Source organism: Bos mutus, chromosome 18, assembly GCF_027580195.1.
Source record: "Bos mutus isolate GX-2022 chromosome 18, NWIPB_WYAK_1.1, whole genome shotgun sequence".
Taxonomy (NCBI): Eukaryota; Metazoa; Chordata; class Mammalia; order Artiodactyla; family Bovidae; genus Bos; species Bos mutus.
This window is the reverse complement of record NC_091634.1, coordinates 21,561,084-21,579,834: the sequence shown is the minus strand read 5'-3', so window position 1 is coordinate 21,579,834 and position 18,751 is coordinate 21,561,084. Positions and strand designations below refer to the sequence as shown.

Below are 18,751 nucleotides of genomic sequence, written 5' to 3'. Positions count from 1 at the left end.
CCATAGGTGATGGGTCTTCGAAGGACAAACCAGAGAAAGAGCACCTGGGAATGTGGAGTCAGGGAGAATTCCTCCGGACAGTGTGGTCAGAAACAGCACTCCCAGGAGAGGCGGTGGACTAAAGTTTGAGTGTGAGTCTCTGTGTGAATTCTGGGGGGGAGAGAATCCCAGGTGGATGGGGCCGCAACAACTAGTCAGTCCTAAAGGAAATCAGTCCTGAATATTCATTGGAAGGACTGATGCTGAAGCTGAAGCTCCAATACTTTGGCCACCTGATGCAAAGAACTGACTCATTTGAAATGACCCTGATGCTGGGAAAGATTGAAGGCAGGAGGAGAAGGGGATGACAGAGGATGAGACGGTTGGATGGCATCACTGACTTGATAGATATAAGTGTGAGCAAGCTCCAGGAGTTGGTGATGGACAGGGAGGCCTGGCGTGCTGCAGTCTATGGGGCTGCAGAGTCAGACATGACTGAGCGACTGAACTGAACTGAACTGGGGCAACAGGAGCAAAAGTGGGGTACCAGCCAGGAGGCCTTGTGGAAAACAAATAGGTGGAGGGCTGGAGTAGAGTTGGGATGAGGTCAGAGCAGCAGCAGGGGCCACTTAGGTGGGGATGGGAGATGATGAGGAGTCGGGGGTTATTCCAGAGTGACAGAGCCAATGACTTGTCCGTCCCCTGGCCATAGCCAGGCTTTCCCAGGGGATGGCATCTCCCTGGGCTATCCCTCTCCAGTCTCATCCTGCCTGCTTCTCCTCACCCAGGCCAGTCCATAGGTGACCCTGCTCTGCTCTGGTTCACCCGATCAGTTTCTGGGATGCATCCCTGCCCTGCAGGCCAGAGGGAAAAGAGAGGTGTGCGGAGCCCAGAGAAATCCATCACGCAATCTGTCTTGTCAAGGGTTGCTTCTCTGAGTCCCACATCCTGCCTGCTGTGTTCCTGGTCACAGTTCCCAGGCTGGGGACTAAAAGCACATGCCCACAGCTAGCCCTGAGCGCCTTGGGAGAACTGGCAACCCCAGGATTACAGAGCATGTTGTCAATGGCAGCGTCACACAATGCCAAGGGGAAGAGACCCCATGGGTGGCCCAGTCACCAGCAGGGGGGTTCCGCACACTCCCCTGACAATTAGGAAAGGGCTCTGGGCTTGGTAAAACCAGAAACACATTTGGCCCACAGTGCTTGATTTTGAAGCCCTTGTGTATTTTAAGGGAAATTTAATCCATATGTTTCTGATTCATTTTCACTTAACTCATCAAAATGTTGCTTTAGAGAAGCCATTTGAGATCTTAGTATCTTATATTTTTTTTCCTCCAAATTTTAGCCTTTTAGTGACCTATTTCCCCAATTCCAGAAATTCTATCTTGCTAAAAGCAAATGGAGCTCTGCACAGTTTTGAGTCTGGGTCAGAGGTGAGGAAGGCGATGATGGAGGACATTCACCTCTGTGACCAGAGGTCTGTCATGAGCTGGGCCTTGCCAGGGAGCCCAGCCCGATCCCTGGTCCTAAGGACCCACAGGGAAGCTGGCTGTTGCCTTCTCACAAGTGGTCATCCTTTTCTAAAATAGCTCTCTATTTAAACAAATACTTTTGCCAATCCATATTAATGCTTAAGTATTTAACATGACTATATATGGCCATCATAAACCAGAGAACTTTGATGAAATAACAGAGACACCAAATTAATACTGACCTAAGGCATGACTTACATCTTCCAAGAGTTAAGTACAATTGTTTATGGACATCTTATAATTTTTATGCATACCATTAATTTAAAATGGTTTTTAAAAATACAAGGAACCCTTCATCAGCCATAGCCATTACCTCTATCACAGTAATTGTTTTGAGTCTGTTTAAAGTTTTCAAAATAAGGGAAAGTGTTAAGCTTTTAAGAGGAACTATACATTCTCTTGGACTTTTTCTCCAAAGTGTTCTTTCTTCTACCCTGAAACCATTTTAAAACACTGATATATGTGGGTAAAGAAATTAAGAAAGATGTGATTTTTTGGTGTCCTGCTCACCCTTTAGACTCCACAAATTGCTTTTTCCTTCATTAATGAAGTGAGAGCTGTGCTTTTGAGATGCTCTTTGCACAAGGCAGACTTTCAGAATGAACTGCACGACTCATCTGGGAAATTGTATTTACTGTTATACTAAGAGTTTCATAGAAATTAAAATACCATGGCCTTTTATGTCGTAAAATAGTAAGCACTTAGGTGTATGGACAGCTCCCTCATCCCACTGAGGTTCCTGGGACAACTCTCCATTCCTTTCATGGGCTTATCTTCATCATCATCATCATCATCATCATTACAAATTTTTTTTTTTTTATATCTTTCCAGAATGTACTTTGGCGTGTGAAGGGTAAGGCTGCCTGGCAGGATGAGGTGAACAGTAAGGGTACATGCACAGTTTAAAAAAAAAAACCTCTCTTTGCTTTTTCTTTTTGGTCCCACCCTGCCTCTTTTGGTCTCTCTGGACCTTGTTCTCTGTCACATTCTGTGGGTTAATAGGACTACCTGGAAAATTGGGTATAAACCCAAAAGACTTCACCAGTAGAAGGTTCAAATGACTTGGTTCCTGATTCCCACAGTGACCAGTCTCCAAGTCTTGAGGACTTAACAGAGCCAATATTTGTTCTCATTCATGCGCAGTCTGTCTTGGGTTGATCTGGTGGCTCAGCGATCCAGGCGTCCTCTATTTTGTGATTCTGCCCCCTCAACACTTGTGTTGCAAGGACAGGGTGGCCGGGGAGGAGAGGGAGGCAGCCATGGTGCAGAATCTCTCTTTTCAGTGCCTTCAGCATTGCCTGGATTAGTCAGTGGTGCCAACTTAGGGCAAAGGCAGTTGGGAAAAGTTGGGGCTCATGGAATATATTGAAGCATGCACTATCCCTTTCATGGTCATTTCCTCCCATCTCTCTAAAATCCATCCCTATTTCTGATTTGGCTTAAGATGGGCTAGGACTTTCCCAGTGACTCAACAGTAAAGAACCTGCTTGCAATATAGGAGACACAGATTTGATCCCTGGGTCAGGAAGATCCCCTGGAGGAGGGTATAGACAGAGGGCTACAGTCCATGGGGTCACAAAGAGTCAGACACGACTGAATTTACTGGACACGTGGGCTAGGGTGGGTGAAGGAAAGGCCACTACGTGGGTGCAGACAGCCTGCAGTGGACTTGGGGCTCACAGTATCACAGGACTACACGGAGCCGGAGGGAAAGAGCCAGCAAGTCCAGCTGGGGTCAGGTGAAAGGTTTTGCCTAAGGACAGCCAGGCACTGGGGACCAAGAAGGAAGAGATTCTGCCTCCTGACTCCTGACTCCTCCTCTGCAAACAAGGATATTTTAAATATGTACCAAGGAAGTCAAGTATTTAAAGATAACCCTGGGGGGAGGGAATCTACCTTTAAAATGCAAAATTATTTCATAAACCAAGTTTTTAAATTCCAAACAAATATAACAATAAGGTTAAGTGTATAACGAGGCACCCAGAAATTCAGATCATATTTGTGCACAAGATAGCCAGTCTCAGAGATGGATTCGGGTAGCTGCTGATGGTGTTCTATGTGCGTCTAGGTTTTAACTTTTGAAAAATTGTTTTTCTTTCTAAGCATCGGATTCTTTGTCTCTCCAGGACTGCCAGTTTGTGGTTTAGTTGATGATGGGGATTCTAACATAATCCACAACCATTTTGAATCTCCCAGCGCCTTCTTTAGCCCACAGCTGTGGGCTCTCCCTCTGTGAATTCTAGGGAAGGTAATGCACCTCAATCACCTTGACCTAGGGCAACCTTGCTATATACTCAGAAGATCGGGAGAAGCAAGTGGAAACATAGAAGGCAAGCTTTCTGACCTTGAGATGACAAAATTACGAGGGTCAGTTGTTCGACGTCCCCCCAAAACACAGCTTTTTAAATTGAAGTATAATTGATGTGTAATATTATAAATATTATATATAAAGCATACAGTATAGTGATTCTCAGTTTTTAAAGGTTGTGCTCCATTTACAGCTATGATAAAACATTGACTGTATTTCCAGTATTGTGCAATATATCCTTGCAGCATGTTTTAGACATAATAGTTTGTACCTCTTAACCCCCTACTCCTGTACTGCCCCTCCCCGTTCCCTCTCCCCACTTGAAACCACTGCTTTGTTCTCTGTATCTGTGAGTCTGTTTCTTTTTTGTATTATTCAGTTGTTGTATATTTTAAAGATTCCACATGTAAGAGATACCATACAGTATTTGGCTTTCTCTGTCCGACTTGTTTCACTTCACAGAACACCCTCCATGTCTATCCATGTTGTTGCAAATGGCAAAATTTCATTCTGTTATGACTGAGTAGTAGAACACTGTATGTGTATTTTGTTGTTTAGTCGCTACGTCATGCCTGATTATTTGGGGACTCTGTGGACTGTAGCTTCTCTGTCTATGGATTTCCCAGGCAAGGATACTGCAGTGGGTTGCCATTTCTTCCTCCAATGTGGGTGTATGGGTACTTTACCACTAGTGCCACCTGGGGAGCCCACATATACCTATATAAACCCTACAGGCTTCCCCACTGGCTCAGCGGTAAAGAATCTGCCTGCAATGCAGGAGATCCAGGTTTGATCCCTGGGTTGGGAAGGTCCCCTGGAGGAGGGCGTGGCAACCCACTCCAGTATTCTTGCTTGGAGAATTCCAGGCAATGTATATTCCTGGCGGGCTATACATTACATTGCGTCACAAAGAGTCGGACATGGCTGAAGCAACTTAGCACACACACACACCCCTTGTCTTCTCTATCGGTTCATTCGTTGATAGACACTCAGTGCGTTGGCCATTGTAGACAATGAACATCGGGGTACATGTATCTTTTTCCAATTAGTGTTTTTGTTTCCTTTGGATATACACCCAGGGATGGAATTGATGGATCATATAGTAGTTCTATTTTTAATTTTTTGAGAAACTGCCTAAATTCTTGAAACAAAACTTGAAATGATTGGATCCGTGTCTTCTTTTTTATCTAAACACTCCCAGCTTGTAGGAACAGGAGGAAGCAGAGTTTTTGACATCTACTACAATTCACCTGTTTTAGGCTGACACTTGGGAAGGGTTGCACGTATAGTCTGTGTTCCTCTGGAATATTATTTGCTGCCATTATGTAAGATATCCACTTCTGAAGAATAGATCGCATATTATTTAGTGGGGTCAGGAAAAGAAACAGAGGTCCCAGGAGCTACTTCTCAGCTATTTCCCCATATTGTGAGGCCCAGGGCACACTCAGGCTGAGGCTGTGTTGCCTGCAATCGGATGTCCCCACTCTTGGGGACACCCCAGCCTCGAGGAGCTGGCCGCGGTGCTTTCACAGTGGAGCAGGAGGAGCAGACAGGGAGTCTGAGGCCCACCTCTCTTCAAATGCCCAGCTTCATTCCACTCAGCACACTTAGAGCAAGTGTTTGATTAGAGAGAAGAGAGACTGCAGAGTTTAGAAAACGGAATATATAAAAAAACAAAACAAAAGCAGTCCACATGTGGCCTGAAAAAGGGTCACACGTGTCTTTTTTATAATGCTGCTTCCCTTCTGTCGTCTCTTTCCTAGAGGGGTGGGGAAGGACTGGTCTGTCCATAATCAGGACCATGGATGTGTCCTTGGCTGGCTGTGTGGGGCCACAGAGTCTTGCAAAAAGACAGCTGCTAGTGCTTCTGCACCCTGGGGAGAGAAGGAACAAGAGAACAGCCTCATCTTCCCCTCTGAGCCAGCCTCTTGGGTTCTCAGTGAGGCGGGGCCTAGTCTAACACACCTTGTTTAACGGTACCCATCCAGGTATAGGCAGGGACTCACACACAGGCCCTGGGAGTGTGCCGCCGGGTGGGCCTTCCTCCACCATCACTGACGGTACTTGGCTTCCAGCCTCTCCGGACACTTCCTGGGACCACCCACAATTCCCCTTCATCCTCACTCAAGTTTGTTTTTCTACTTGGATTAGTCTAAGAGTAAACGCCATAGGCCTTCTGGCCCTCCAAGGGGGGAAAAAAAATTCTGTGTAAAGTGAAAATTAGACTCTTAAATCTGCAAAGAAAGCTGTTTATCTTACAAATTTATTCTTTTTATTGGGCCACACATATCCAAGATAGAAAGATAAAAGGAAAACAGATACAGGCCATCACTTAGAGTGACATATAGTGGGACGCAGCTCATCCTCACCTTCCGTAAAGCCTGTGGGAGCGCATGGTGGTGGCTTTATCTGTCTATTTATCTATAGCATGCCCTGGGCCAGGGCTCACCAAAAGCTGCAGTGGAAATGCATTCCCCACACTCTCTATTCTCCTCTGTTGGACTGTTCCCCAGAGGCTCCGATGGAAGAGGGTCTAGGGGAGGTGCTGGACTGCTGATAGTGGGACACGGGGAAGGGCAGGGATGCAGCGTCAAAAGCCCACACCTGCCTCCTCCTGTCCTGAAGTCAGCACTTAGTTTTGTTCATCATTCAAATGACAGCTCGTGACACCCTAACTTAAATAGGATATCTTAACCCCATTGCAGGGAGCAGTTGGGCAGAAATTTAATCAGGCTCATTGTTATTTTAAGCTGACCTCATGATCATACAAAAGATAAACTGAGTTACGCTGGGAGGGCAACTGCAACAGGTTTGGTGTTGGGGTGGCTGTGGGGGTACAGCGATGGGTAAGAGTTGGCCCACCAGTTGTTTATACCTAGGATGTGGTTGGCTTGGAATGGGCATCTGGTGTCTGGCCATTTTCCTCCTGGACTGTTGGCACACTGGTTCTTTTAACACAGCGGTGGCAGCAGTGCTCGTGGATGTGACCTGTGGACGTGGGGCTGCCTGCTATGAATGCATGTGGGGCGTTTGTCTGCTGTGATCTTGAGAGCCCCCTTTGTGCCTGCTTGGCCTTATCCGTAGCCATCTCTGAAAGTCTTTCCACAGTCTTGTGAACAAACCACAAAGCTAGTGGTAGGTCAGGTGGGCTCTAGATGTGGATGAACAGAGCCCTCCTACCCACGTAACATTTTGAGGAGAAAAAGAGCTGGGCAATTAGACCCTTTGAACAACTCTTTTCCAAGGGTGGTTAGAAGAGTTGGGGAGAATAGGAGTCAAAGCGAGCCTTCCAGGAAACTTTCCAGGGCGGCACACAGTCCGAATGCACAGAGGATGCTTGAAGCCAAAGCGTTCCACGGTTGTTCCGAGCAAACATCCAGATTAGAATTAAGTGCGACTGCCTTCACCTTGTTCATGGCCTGTAAGTCTGTCCCTTTTGGCTGTGAGCAGAGAACACCAGGAACGGATGTTGAAGAATAAAAGCAATTTGCATTTTCCATTGCTTGGAAGGTACAAATCTTGTTTATTTTGCTCTCTGCGGAACTCGCAGGTCTGCTTATTATCCCAGAAAGTGCCCTTGTTCTCATAGTGAATCTACCGCGAGGCCTGGAGGGTGGGCCAGAAGCTACGGCCAGGACCCTGCCAGCCTTGGGGGCTTGGGTTCTGTGCCAGGCAGTGGCCTCCAGCCCTGTGGGGAGGCCAGAGGAGAAGGCTTGCGTGCCTCCCCTTCTCGAGGCAAGATTCCCAGCTCCTACCCCGCTCCCCTGATGTCGCCTCCTTGGCAATGTGATGTCAGGCCTCGGGTGTTGCAATAACATATCCTCCAACCACTAGATATTTTCACAGTTTTATTTACTATTATGTCCCATCATTTCTGTGCAGAAGGCAGCCGTATGTAAATTTTATTCCGTTTTCTAATGGTTTGGGTTACATAACAAATAACAGCAGGAAGGAAAATTTGTATTGATACTTTACAGAGGAAGTTCTCAAGTCACTGCACAAAGATTTAACTGTGGTGCTCTAAGTTTATGGGAGTTTTGCAGCTGAGTTTCTGCACATGACTTTGAATATGTCACTATATGTTTATCATGGGCTAATTGTGGAACCACATTTCCATACTTTTTCTTCTCTCTTTCATGAGATTACACCAGCCAGCGATGGAGGCAAGACTCTACAAGGAAGAAATGATCAGTTTGGGATAATTTTCTTTCCTGTCCCAAAATAGCTGTATGTCTGCATGTCTTAGGGACTCAGCCGAAACACATTTTTTTCCATTTGTTGCTTGATATAATGCAAATGTGATTTCGATCCTATAGAAAACTCTCCAGCTAGTCCATATTACAAATTAATCAAATTCAACAAACACCAACATTTTTAAACTTTTGCAAAAAAATACTTAATAGGAGCTAAGCAAAAGAAGAAATCAAACCAGCTGCTGACACAGCTGTTTCTTTTCTTGTTTAATTCAGTTCAATATAAAGGTACCATATGCTGCTTAAAATGATGATAGGAAAGATGAAATAATTTAAGAGAATAACAAGAAAATACATGAATTGTCAGCATTCTGTCAGATTTAAAGAATGAAATAGACAGGTGTAGTATTGACATGTTTAACTTTGTGTGGTGTTAGCAGTTTTGGTGCGAACAACTTCTGACATGTGCTGAAGTGATGTGAGAACGTTTCTCCTCCGCTGCAGACATTGGCGAGGAGGCTGGGAGATCGGCCGGCGTCCAGCAGCCCGCACTGCTTCGTGACAGGAGCCTAGGATCAGCCATGAAGGACTGCCCATACTGTGGGAAAACCTTCCGGACATCCCATCACCTAAAGGTCCACCTGAGGATACACACAGGTGAGAACTCTGGGTGCACAGCTCGGAGGAGGTGTCCCAGGCTGCTGCGCTCCTGTCCCAGGTCTAGCCTAGTGGGCCGGCCTGTGCACCACTGTCTGGGTCTGAACTGAGCCTAACGACCTAGTTCTCTGCCCCACACTCACCCTCCTGAATGACACATGGCATGTGGACGTGGGTCTCCCATGGTCCAGGTTTGGGTGATGGTGCTTTGTCCGAGGCACGGAAACGTTTTGCTTATGGTGTCCTTCTGCTGTACTGAAGTCGCACCTCCTACATCCTCATCTGGACCAGGGATCTTTCAGGTGCAGATGACGAGAACCCAGCTCCAACTGTAGAGATACAGGTCATGCAGGAGGTCTTTGAAGGCAGGCTGGCTTCTGGCCCCTTGGGGTTACACGCCCACACCTGGGACTTGGACAGATGATGAGGGGAATGGGTAGCTCTCCATTGCTGCTGCTAAGTCACTTCAGTCATGTCTGACTCTGTGTGACCCCATAGACGGCAGCCCAGTAGGCTCCCCCGTCCCTGGGATTCTCCAGGCAAGAACACTGGAGTGGGTTGCCATTTCCTTCTCCAATGCATGAAAGTGAAAAGCGAAAGTGAAGTCGCTCAGTCGTATCCGACTCGTAGCGACCCCATGGTTGGGTCTCCTCAAAAGAAGGATTGAGATGCTCTTACCCGAGCCTCTGGACTGCTGCTGTCATCTCCCATGTGTTGGCAGTGCCTGAGCCCCTCACGGTGAGGGCTTCTCTTGGTTCCTCTGCCTCGAGCCTCGGTCATGGTTCTTGTTCGCTTTTCTGCTAGTTGTTTGCACATTGCCAATACAGAAAAAAAATCTATCTGAGATATGGACACCTCCATTTTCTTTGATTTTTCTCCTGACACATTATCTATTGGAGTATGAGCTGCTTCAGAGGATAGACAAATATGCCATCTATTTTCAAAAATAATTGTGGTCTGTTTCCCAAGGAATCAATAAAGCTCAGGGTTGTGCATGATATTTAGTGCATACAGGCCTCATGTTCAGCAGGCTGTGGAAGACAGGGAGCCCTCACCTGGACCCTCACCCATGCCCACATGTCTTCCTGCCACCCAGTGTCCTGAGGACAGGTGGTCATGGGCAGTGGGTACGGGCTGCCATCTTTATATGCAGCCTGGGTACACTTGGCATCACCACTGTCCCTCCCTGTCCTGGAGCACTTCTCTCATGGGGTCACCCCAAGGCAAGAGAGGACTCCTAACATGCACTGATGATGCAGCAGGCTCTCTCACCCTCTGGGGTCCATGGGATCCGACCATCTTGACCTTCATCACCTCCCTGTGACCCCACTGCTGTCTTCCTGTTCCTCCTGTGCAAGAGGCCTTGCTTCTGCGGCAGGACCTCTGCACCTACTGCCCCCTCCCCCTGGACTGTTCTTCCTCCAAGTGTAACTGGGGGCTTAGCTTCACGTGATCTCTTGAGAGGGGCCATGCCTAACTACCCTGCCTGAAATATCCCTTGTGCCCCTGCATTATTTTTTTTCATCGACTTAGCACCTTGTGAAATTATCTTGTTCAGTTCAGTTCATTTCCTTATGTGTTGTTTGTCTTCCACCATGTAGAATGTGAGGGTGGTAATATTCTGCTATAGAATCCCAGGCCTGCAAGAGTACCTTCCAGTGAGCTATAGCTTAGCAGAGGCAGTGCATTTATTTGAGAGCTTGAATGACAGACCAAATAAGTGAGTGACCCTTCTCCTTCAGTGCCTGCTCTATGCTGGGTAGCATGGAGTGGATGAGTGCAGTGGGGAACCTGGACTCTTCCCTAGGAAACTGTGGTCCTTCTAGAAAGACCCCCTGCACACACGAGCTGGTCAGAAGCTACCATGTGGCAGCCACCCTACAGGTGCTAGATGCATGGGTGTGGATGGAGCTCAGGGCCTTTGCACTTCTCTGTAAGATAGGTCACCCGCCGGCTTGTGCCCTCACCTTCAGAGTGGCACCCATGTCCCCTTCTCAGTGGACTCATCCCAGTGAAAGGGCTCAGGACAAGACAGCTTTTGCAACCACACCAATGTCCACCTTCCTCCTCAGGTTGTATCCAGGGTCCCCAGTGTTATGGCTGGGGGACCCACAGACTGCCAGGCTGTGGGAGACAGTCCACCAGGGCATCTACCGTCCTGCTGTCTACAGGGGTGTAGAGACCTGACCAGGGAGGTGCTGTGGTTCTGCCCTTTCTCGTGATGTAGATACAGGCTCCGGGCCAGGTTTCCCAGGTAGGTGATGGCTCACTGCAGGTGAGACTGGCCCTGCCAGGGTTAGTGTGGGTCAGGAAGGAAAGAGGCGGTGTCTCCCAACCAGGAGCTCTGCCGACCCAGGGGCCCCCACCCACCCTCAGCTGGACTGTGGTTTATGTGGAAATGCCAGAGAATCTTCCTGGTAAGTTAGGACTGAAGCCAGCAGAAAGAAGTCTTGCTGAACCTGAGTAGAAACAAATGGATACTGCTTTTGAAAGTATCAAAGTTTGAGGAAGACTGTATTTGTCCAAACTTCTGCTTCTTTTGCCTCATAAACTTCTGAAGTTTGTGACCAACAGTCTTTGGTGACATTGAGAGAAGTGACATAGGGCCGTGGACAGAGGCATTCTGGAAACTTCCCAGAATAAGGTTGAAAATGAACGAAGTCATGGAAACATCACACCGGCCCTCCTTGGAAGCAGAATTTGCAGGTTTGAAAGGCAGAATGGTAACCAGATAAAGATCAATTTCCTTTTTATCAAAGAACAAAGAAGTTGGAAAATGCTTACAGTTGTGCTTTTGAACAGAAAGTGTTACATGTTATAAATCACCAAAGTAAACAAACATTATGACAATGTAAAAGCGTAGATTACGCGAGTAATTAAAAATCAAAATCAAGTGGTTTGTTAATGAATGAGTTAATAGGGTCCCCAGTTGTGGAGATGTCCTGGGCTGCCTTCCCCTCTCTCTTTGTGGTTTTGTGTTTCCAGATGACATGGTCAGAGGACAGCAGTCTCCAAAATAGAACAGTTGTTTTCCGAAATGCCATCTTTTGAAGTTTTTTTATAATGAACCCATATAAGCACATTAAAACTCTGATGTGTAATAAATATATTTTAATTGGTCAGGATATGAGGTGGTACATTCTCTGTATCTTTCTGTCCTACCCCATCTCTGTGGGAAGTTTTGATCGTATAACATCAACTGATTAAAAAAAAAAAAACCACTTTCCTTTTTTTAACTCTGCTACATTAGCTCAATTACTGCTCTTCTTCTCCAACACCTGTCTATTAGAGAGGTTCTGAGCAGATGCACCAGTCAGGTTGCTCTGAACACCTGGGGGCTGGGCAGAACCTGCTGCTGCTAAGTCGCTTCAGTCGTGTTCGACTCTGTGCGACCCCATAGATGGCAGCCCACTAGGCTCCCCCGTCCCTGGGATTCTCCAGGCAAGAACACTGGAGTGGGTTGCCATTTCCTTCTCCAATACATGAAAGCAAAAAGTGAAAGTGAAGTCGCTCAGTCGTGTCTGACTCTTTGCGACCCCATGGACTGCAGCCTACCAGGCTTCTCCGCCCATGGGACCTTCTAGGCAAGAGTACTGGAGTGGGGTGCCATCACCTTCTCTGAGAGCCTGCAGGGAGCTAGAACATTTCAGCTGCCTCTGAGCTCCAGCCAGATCTATGGGGAACAGAGAGGAGCACCCAGAGGACCCTCAGATCCTCGGCTGCCCCACTCTGGCTACTGCAGGGAAGATGTGGGTTGCTGATTCCACCTAGGGAAGGCGGAACTCCTCTCCTGTTTGAAAGCCTGGCTGATTAGGACCAAATCACTAGACGTGTCTGATTTGTCTACTAGAGCACACTGCTGGTGACTGGAATTCAGAGCCAGACAGTAAAAAGACTGTGTCGGTTAGGGCTCTCCAGGGAAACAGGTGTACACATCTATATACATATATATGTATCTATATATATATATCTATATAGACACATCTGTGTACATATACATGTATAGACACATCAATCTACATACATATACATTTATATATATACATATACACGTCTATATACATCTATGCAATATATACACATATATACATATATATTTGTGTGTCCATGCATGCTAAGTCACTTCAGTTGTGTCTGACTCTTTACAACCATATGGACTGTAGCCCACTGGGCTCCTCTGTCCATGAGATTCTCCAGGCAAGAATACTGGAGTGGGTTGCCATTTCCTCCCCCAGGGATTGATTGAACCCAGGTCTCTCTCCTGCATTGCAGGCAAATTCTTTACTGTCTGAGCCACCAGGGAAGACCTTTTATATCAGATCATATCAGTCGCTCAGTCGTGTCCAACTCTTTGCGACCCCATGAATCGCGGCACGCCAGGCCTCCCTATCCATCACCAACTCCCGGAGTTCACTCAGACTCACGTCCATCGAGTCAGTGATGCCATCCAGCCATCTCATCCTCTGTCGTCCCCTTCTCCTCCTGCCCCCAATCGCTCCCAGCATCAGGGTCTTTTCCAATGAATCAACTCTTCGCATGAGGTGGCCAAAGTACTGGAGTTTCAGCTTTAGCATCATTCCCTCCAAAGAAATCCTAGGGCTGATCTTCTTCAGAATGGACTGGTTGGATCTCCTTGCAGTCCAAGGGACTCTCAAGAGTCTTTTCCAACACCACAGTTCAAAAGCATCAATTCTTCGGCGCTCAGCCTTCTTCACAGTCCAACTCTCACATCCATACATGACCACAGGAAAAACCATAGCCTTGACTAGATGAACCTTTGTTGGCAAAGTAACGTCTCTGCTTTTGAATATGCTATCTAGGTTGGCCATAACTTTCCTTCCAAGGAGTAAGCGTCTTTTAATTTCATGGCTGCAGTCACCATCTGTAGTGATTTTGGAGCCCAGAAAAATAAAGTCTGACACTGTTTCCACTGTTTCCCCATCTATTTCCCATGAAGTGGTGGGACCGGATGCCATGATCTTCGTTTTCTGAATGTTGAGCTTTAAGCCAACTTTTTCACTCTCCACTTTCACTTATTTATATATATATATATATAGAGAGAGAGAGAGAGAGGGCAGGAGGAGAAGGGGGTGACAGAGGATGAGATGGTTGGTTGGCATCAGCGACTCAATGAACATGAGTTTGAACAAATTCTGGGACATAATGAAGGACGGAGAAGCCTGGCATGTTGCAGTCTATGTGACTGCAAAGAGTCAGATATGTCTTAGCAACTGAACAACAATAAATACGTATGTATATACACACATCAGTATACATAAGTTTGCATGCTAAGTGTGCATGCTATGTCGCTTCAGTCATGTCCACTCTTTTCTACTCTTAAGGACTGTAGCCCTCCAGGCTCCTCTGTCCATGGGGATTCTCCAGGCAAGAATACTGGAGTGGGTTGCTGTGCCCTCCTCCAGGAGATCTTCCTGACCTAGGGATTGAACCTGCATCTCCTCTGACTCCTGCACTGGAGGCAGAGTCTTTACCGCTGAGCCACTGGAGAAGCCCTATATACATATATACACATCAATATACATATACACACCTATCTATATATATCTGAAAGTGAAAGTCGCTCAGTTGTGTCTGACTCTTTGCGACCCCATGGACTAAACAGTCCATGGAATTCTCCAGGCCAGAATACTGGAGTGGGTAGTCTTTGCCTTTTCCAGGGGATCTTCCTAACCCAGGGATCGAACCCAGGTCTCCCACATTGAGGGTGGATTCTTTACCAGCTGAGCCACAAGGGAAACCCTTATATATATGTATGTATGTATATATATATGTCTATATACCTATACCTAATAGACTCTTGAGAGTCCCTTGGACTGCAAGGAGGTCCAACCAGTCCATTCTGAAGGAGATCAGCCCTGGGTGTTCTTTGGAAGGAATGATGCTAAAGCTGAAACTCCAGTACTTTGGCCACCTCATGCGAAGAGTTGACTCATTGGAAAAGACTCTGATGCTGGGAGGGATTGGGGGCAGGGGAGAAGGGGATGACAGAAGATGAGACGGCTGGATGGCATCACCGACTTGATGGACGTGAGTTTGAGTGAACTCCGGGAGTTGGTGATAGACAGGGAGGCCTGGCGTGCTGCAATTCATGGGGTCGCAAAGAGTCAGACACGACTGAGGGACTGAACTGAACTGAATATATATATACAGAGAAAGAGAGAGGTCTTTATTATAAGGAATTGGCTCACTTGATTATATACATACATACATCAATATACATATACATATATATCTATATATATACACACACATATATACATCTGTATACCTAATATGTATATATATAGAGAGAGAGGTCTTTGTTATAAAGAATTGGCTCAATTGATTATATACATAATATACACATCAATATGCATATACACACATATCTATATATATGTATATAATCACATCTATATACATTATATATAGAGAGAGAGAGAAAGAGAGAGATCTTTATTATAAGGAATTGGCTCCCTTGATTATGGAGGCTGATTAAGGGTCCAGTGTGTCTGTTTTGTGCAGGAGATTGGCAGGTACTGATCAGTTCCTGAAAGGCTGGAGGGGTCTGCATTCCCCACAAGCCCCAGAAGGATATAACACCCCATGACCTGCAGCCAACAGCTGGAGGCCCAGGACAGGGGATGGTGTAAATTCCCATCTGAATCCAAAGGCCTGGAAAGCAACAGGGCTGATGTTTAAGTCCTAGTCTGAGATGGAGTCCCAAGACAGGAGAAGACTAGCCTCCCAGCTCAAAGAGAGAGCTCCCTGTTCAGATTTGTTCTATTCAAGACTTCAGCAGATTGGGTAAGGCGCCCCCCCACCCCCGCCCCCACACTGGGGAAGGCAATCTTCTTTCTCAGTCTACACTTCAAATGTTAATCTCGTCCAGAAATACCCTCACAGGCACATCCAGAATAGTGTTTGACCAAATATTTGGGCAACCTGTGGCCCTATCGAGTTGACGCATAAAAGTAACCATTGCAGAGATGCATCAGCAAACACTTAGTCATCCATGTAGCAGGAGGCAGGGAGGCCCCCAGGTTGCCCTTGACTGAGGCCAGCCTGTCATTTCATTAACAGCTGCCTCCAAAAGCACTCCATCCATTTCCTCACTTCCCCTTCCTCCAGGGAGCACCTTGGGGATACACTGAGGGGTGCAGTGTGTCTGTTTTGTGCAGGAGATTGGCAGGTACTGATCAGTTCCTGAAAGGCTGGAGGGGTTGCGTTCCCCACAAGCCCCAGAAGGATATAACACCCCATGTGTTGGCCCACCTGTGTGTTGGGTGTCCAAGGTGATGCCTGCTGTCTCAGGAATGACCAGTACAGAGAAATGTGCTAAGCAACCTCACTCATGAAAACTTGGAGGCACTAAAGTTCAGAGACTAATTAAAAATAAATCTCATTAGTTTTTGTCCCCTCTCAAAGTATGCACGTGGTTTATTAATCTGGTTTTGATTTGCTGCATGTGCGGCTCTGGCCCAGAGTCGGGAACCTCTTTACAGGACTAGATTTGCACAGGGAAGCCAGCAGTGGTTCTCTGGGGATCTCAGGGTGGGCTAAGGGGCATGCCCAGCACTGCCCAGCCTTCTGGGTGCTTCCTCCATGATGCGGCGGCTGGGTGCTGGCTGGGCGGGACGCACAGGGTGCCCTCCTTGGGTCTCACCTGCATTCTTGGCACCAGGCATGAGTGTCCGTTGCCTGATGGGTCTGAAGGAAACGGTGGGGTGAGAAGTGGGTGAGAGGGGGCGAGAGCCCCCCCTGGGGGAGAGGCAGACCCTGGGGGTTTTCTTGCTTCATGACTGAGGCTGTCTACACAGCATGACAGCAACCGACTGCCGCAGAAAAATTCAGCCAACGAGGGTAATCCAACGACGACAGGGGTAGTCACTGTCCTCATCACTTTCTGTGCACTCCTATGAGCAGACACTGTGCTAAGTGGGGCTCACTGCTCATGGATTATTGTTATTCACCCCTTAATCCTCACAGCACCTTGGAGACCAGGTTCCACCCCTCCCATCCCACCCCGACGTCTCCTCCCCTCCTCATCCCCCTTGCAAGGGAGGGAGCTGAGCCTCAGAGACGTGAGGTTACCCACTCGAAGTTGCCCAGCATCGACTACAGACCGTAATTCAGACCTGCCTCGTTTAGAATCCCATTCTTTTAACCACTGTGCTGTACTGCTATTTTTACTGTTCTGGGTGAACTTTTGGCTTGTTTTAGGGAATTAATGCAACATTTCTTTGACAGCGTGTGTCCACACCATAACCAGCGGGAGGAAAGGAGGTGACTTGTACCCACAAGGTGTGTTGACGCAGCCTTTCGGCGATTTAAAAGGGAAGTACTATGCACCCTGGCTCCTCCCCTCCCCTAACTCAGCCTGGCCTGAGGCCCCCTTGACCCGGCTTGCCTCCGTTTACCCTTCGCACGAGGAGCTTAGGGAGGTGGTGAGGCATGGCCACAGGGGCTGGTGGAGGCGCCCTGGTCCCAGCGTGGAAGGTGGGGTGGAGTAGATGCTGACCTCATGGAGAAGATAAACTCCCACTGCCTTTCTGGAAATTGCCTTTCAACTAAGCACCGACTGGTATGCAGATGTGGGTGGGATGAAAGTTCAGCCACCTAAGCCAGGCGCCTTACACCTGATGTGCACACACAGCGCTTACCTTTGATGCGTCTGTATTTCCTGGTCTAGGCCAGGTAACCAGGCTGTTTTAACATTTATAAAAGCACTTTGAATAAATGTTCAAGAAAAAGGTTGGTTAAAATGGGCCTGCTTCCCATTTCCTTTTCTAAAAGGAGAGTGTGACTTGTTGTTCTTCGAGGGGGACAGCCACCTGCGTAATGATGAAAAAACAAAAGACCCGCTTGCCCAAAAGGACATGATTCCGTTTTTTCTTTTTGTTTTGAATTAAGATTCCATCGTTTCTCTAAGATGAACTAAAAGCCCATTTTCTTCCTCCACAGTCCCCCATCCTTGCTTTTCTTGCCTTAATGACATCCCAAACTTTTGTTGAAAATAATTGATTGAATTTAAATTTCCTTAAAAGTTTAAGAGGTAATGTTACAGTATAAATTTCCTACCAAACACTAAGTAGGGAAATATCCATTAGTGAAATTAACTACAGTTTCTAGGTAGCTAACAATGTGCCGTATACAGTAGGGCATGGCTAATGAACACTGCAGTGGGTGATATTTCATTATACAAATTAATGCTCACATTTTAATGGGAAAGTCACATAATGAATCTCGGCTTCAGTGACAGCAATTAGAGACACAGATTGTCCCCTTCTGGACAAGGCACTGTTTAGCAATAAGCAGCTGTGTGAAAAGTCTTCAGGTTTACAACATATATATGCTTTGGGGGAATTAGTGTACAATTTATATTAATGTACTGAAGCTTCGCTGCAAAGGCACCACCATATTTATCTCTCCTGGTATTAACTAAGTAAAGATATGTAGAAAGACTAAATAAATATCAAATAGAGGATGCAAATACGGAAAAATATTCGGTTACCCAACTTAAAAGCAAAGACACTTTTGGGGTTTAACACACACACACAAAAGTTAGAAACACGAAGCCCTTCTTAAAAGCTTGATAAAGGGATTTCCAAAGAGAATAAAATGAATCCCCCTGTCATCTTTGGAAAAGTGCTATAGGGAACTTGCTCTGAACAGTTCCAGAATAACTCCCCAGAACAGTGAAGTTTCCTCGAATATCAAGTGCAAAGTGAGGCTCAGAATGATGAAAGACATGACCATGTAAAAATAGGTACAGTGAACTAATTAAACCACTGGTCGTATATTTCTTAAAATTTATGATACAACGACTTGGAGATGTTATCAATGATATTCCAAAATTGAATATACATCTTATGCCATGTGTCAGTGGGTAGCTGGTTTAATGTAAGATGGTTCCAATAATTTCACTAGTCCATGAAATGATGAACTGGTGATTTTTAAATTTATTATGCCTTTTCTAGCAAAACTTTCTTTTCTGGCAATGCATTGTTTGGGACCACATCCTATTCCTTTAACATATTGTGAGAAGTTTCCCCACAGAAAGGCACCCCCTCTGTCTAT

The 18,751-nt window shown here is 46.5% G+C and overlaps 1 protein-coding gene across 6 annotated transcripts in view; it reads left to right on the top strand.

The window, feature by feature from the left end:
- ZNF536 (zinc finger protein 536) overlaps positions 1-18,751 on the top strand; it is a 449,051-nt gene that overhangs the window by 271,504 nt on the left and 158,796 nt on the right. For 5 of the 6 annotated variants that reach the window (XM_070388022.1, XM_070388023.1, XM_070388021.1 and 2 more), the window contains 2 exons: positions 8,519-8,671; positions 16,922-16,975. In XM_070388022.1, coding sequence (XP_070244123.1) covers positions 8,519-8,671; positions 16,922-16,975 — 207 coding nt within the window. The remainder of the gene's footprint in view (positions 1-8,518; positions 8,672-16,921; positions 16,976-18,751) is intronic. The other variant, XM_070388024.1, reaches the window with a different exon arrangement.